Source organism: Sturnira hondurensis, unplaced genomic scaffold (assembly GCF_014824575.4).
Source record: "Sturnira hondurensis isolate 20B ecotype Veracruz unplaced genomic scaffold, ASM1482457v3 Scaffold0013783, whole genome shotgun sequence".
Classification (NCBI taxonomy): domain Eukaryota; kingdom Metazoa; phylum Chordata; class Mammalia; order Chiroptera; family Phyllostomidae; genus Sturnira; species Sturnira hondurensis.
Genome location: NW_028086414.1, coordinates 1 through 2,175, shown reverse-complemented (window position 1 = coordinate 2,175; position 2,175 = coordinate 1). Strand labels below are relative to the sequence as shown.

Genomic DNA, 2,175 nt, shown 5'->3' with positions numbered 1-2,175 from the left:
AGAGTCCATTGCTCTTTGTAGCAGCCCCCCGAGTCCTTCCATGATGGCCTCTTAAGTGATCGTGTCTGACCTAGGTTGCCCCTCCTCTCAGGCATCTTACCCGTCCGACCATGCTTTGGGGGCAGGGAGGAAACTGAGGTAGCATTTGCTACCAGAGACAAGCTCTGTCTCCTGCTGCTTGCATTCCAAAGGTCACTCGTTCATCCTAAGCCACAGGGGGTAGAGTTACAATTCCTAGAACCAGACAGAGTGGTCCACAACAGTGGTGGTAGAGGACACTCCATGCACTAGAGGGCCCTCGGGAGCCTTGTTTGTGCCAAAGTCGTTGTGTCCCTTGCAGAGAACAGCACTTGACTGGAGAGGGGAGGATGGAGATGCCTCTATAACCCTGTGACTGCAGCCCTCTTGGCTGACCAAGGTCACTGCAGGACTGAGCCTGAGTCCTTGTCCCCCTCCTCATTGTGCCCCTGTACATTCCCTTCCTAGACACCAGCCCCCCTTTTCAGCCCTGCCCCTTGACGTCACACAGGCCATGGGCAGCTCCTGGATTTTCATCAGAGAACCAGTCACTGGGGACCAGTCTGACATTCTGGGACACAGCCCTGAAATCCCAGCTCACGTCAGCGTCCGGCAGTCACTGTGGACAACAGGCTGCTCTGTGAAAGATCAAGGCTGTGACCGTGTGAGAAAAGGGTGTTGTTTCAGTTTAAGGAAGAGATACAGAGGACATGGACATGTCCAGGTAACTTGACCCTCCAAACTCTTTGTGGAACAAAGCAACTGCAGTGCTGAGGTATGGGGGGATCAACATGTTTTCATGTCAGTGTCCCCTGTCACCATGCTCTGCTGCTGTCCCAGTGGACATGGCTTTGCACTGTCCCCTGCAAGGTCCTCTGGGCGGATGTAGAACCTTTCCTGTCACCACAGGCTGGGAATCTGGCACAGCTGGAGGTACCGGGCTGCGCTCCACGCGGGTCCTGCTCCAGACCACCCAACAGGCACTGCTTCTCTCCCGGACCCAATTCTGCTCCCACCATGGGGTCAGTTCTCTGTTCTGCCTCCCCTGAGGGACCAGTGCTTCTCCTGCTGAACCTCAGTCCTGACAGGACCCCTGTCGTAAACCGTGTCTACTCAGAGTGTAGACATTCACTGCTGGGATTTCCATGGTTGGTACTGAAACTGCAATTTCTACATTTTTTCCCAATCAGAACCCATTTGGAGCACAGGGATCAACAGCGCTTGGGGACTCGGTCATCTCAGCTGAGTGTTTATCTCAGAGCATTTTCCCTCTGGCTGGGCAGCTCTCTTCCAGAGTTGTCCCCACGAGCCTTTTTGAAGAAACACAAAGAATGTCATGTTGTCAAAATGACCTAGATCATGAGCTGCATCTACCTCTCCTTAGGGGTGTCCCCAGGAGGAGGTGCAGGATGGTGGGACAGTCACCCAAGAAACTCAGGGTCTCAGGGTCCTGGGGAGGGAGAGGGAGCCCGTCAGCCAGAACCCCTGGGGAGGTGGGAGAGGAGGAGGGAGGTTTTGGCCTCACTTCCCCTTTGTCTGTGTCACTGTGGCTTCACCGTATTGGCCATCAATTGTATGTCTCTCACCACAGATATAATCAGCCTCGTCCTCAGACTGGAGGTTGGAGATGGTCAAGTAGCGGTCGGCCCCAGAGCTGGAGCCTGAGAACCTGTCAGGGATCCCGTCCCCCTTGATGTGGCTTCCATTGCTCTTAACGTGCATCAAATACCGAGGGGCCTTCCCCAGCTGCTGCTGATACCACTCAATGTTGTAGCCACTGTGCTCACTGCTGAGGGTACAGGTGAGCTTGGCTGAGGCTCCTGGGGAGGCAGAAGCAGACGGGGGCTGGGTCAGCACAGGCAAAGCACAGAGACCTGCAAACACAAAACACAGGAACCATGCCCAATTCAACCAGAAGGAATAGATGCCCCTTGGGACAGTGGTTGGAAGGAATCTATTGGGGAGGGGGCCCCTAGTGTCCAGGGATGCTCTGACCTGTGGAGAAAACCAGGGGCAGGAAGTAGAGGGGAGCCCAGTCCATGGTGGGAATGGCTTCCAGGAGCTCTGCCCTGAGGCTGCCCAGTTGGCACTGGCCTCTCCAAGCTCCTGTTTATCCTCTGTCCTTGCAGCTCAAGAGGGAGGAGCATGAATGCAAAT

At 55.1% G+C, this 2,175-nt stretch overlaps 1 gene segment (V, D, J or C); it reads right to left on the bottom strand.

Moving 5' to 3' along the window:
* Window positions 1-1,524: 1,524 nt before the first annotated feature.
* On the bottom strand, window positions 1,525-2,091 carry LOC118998068 (immunoglobulin lambda variable 4-3-like). The segment is given in 2 exon segments: window positions 1,525-1,892; window positions 2,014-2,091. Coding segments are annotated over 2 exon segments (399 nt in total).
* Window positions 2,092-2,175: the final 84 nt, after the last annotated feature.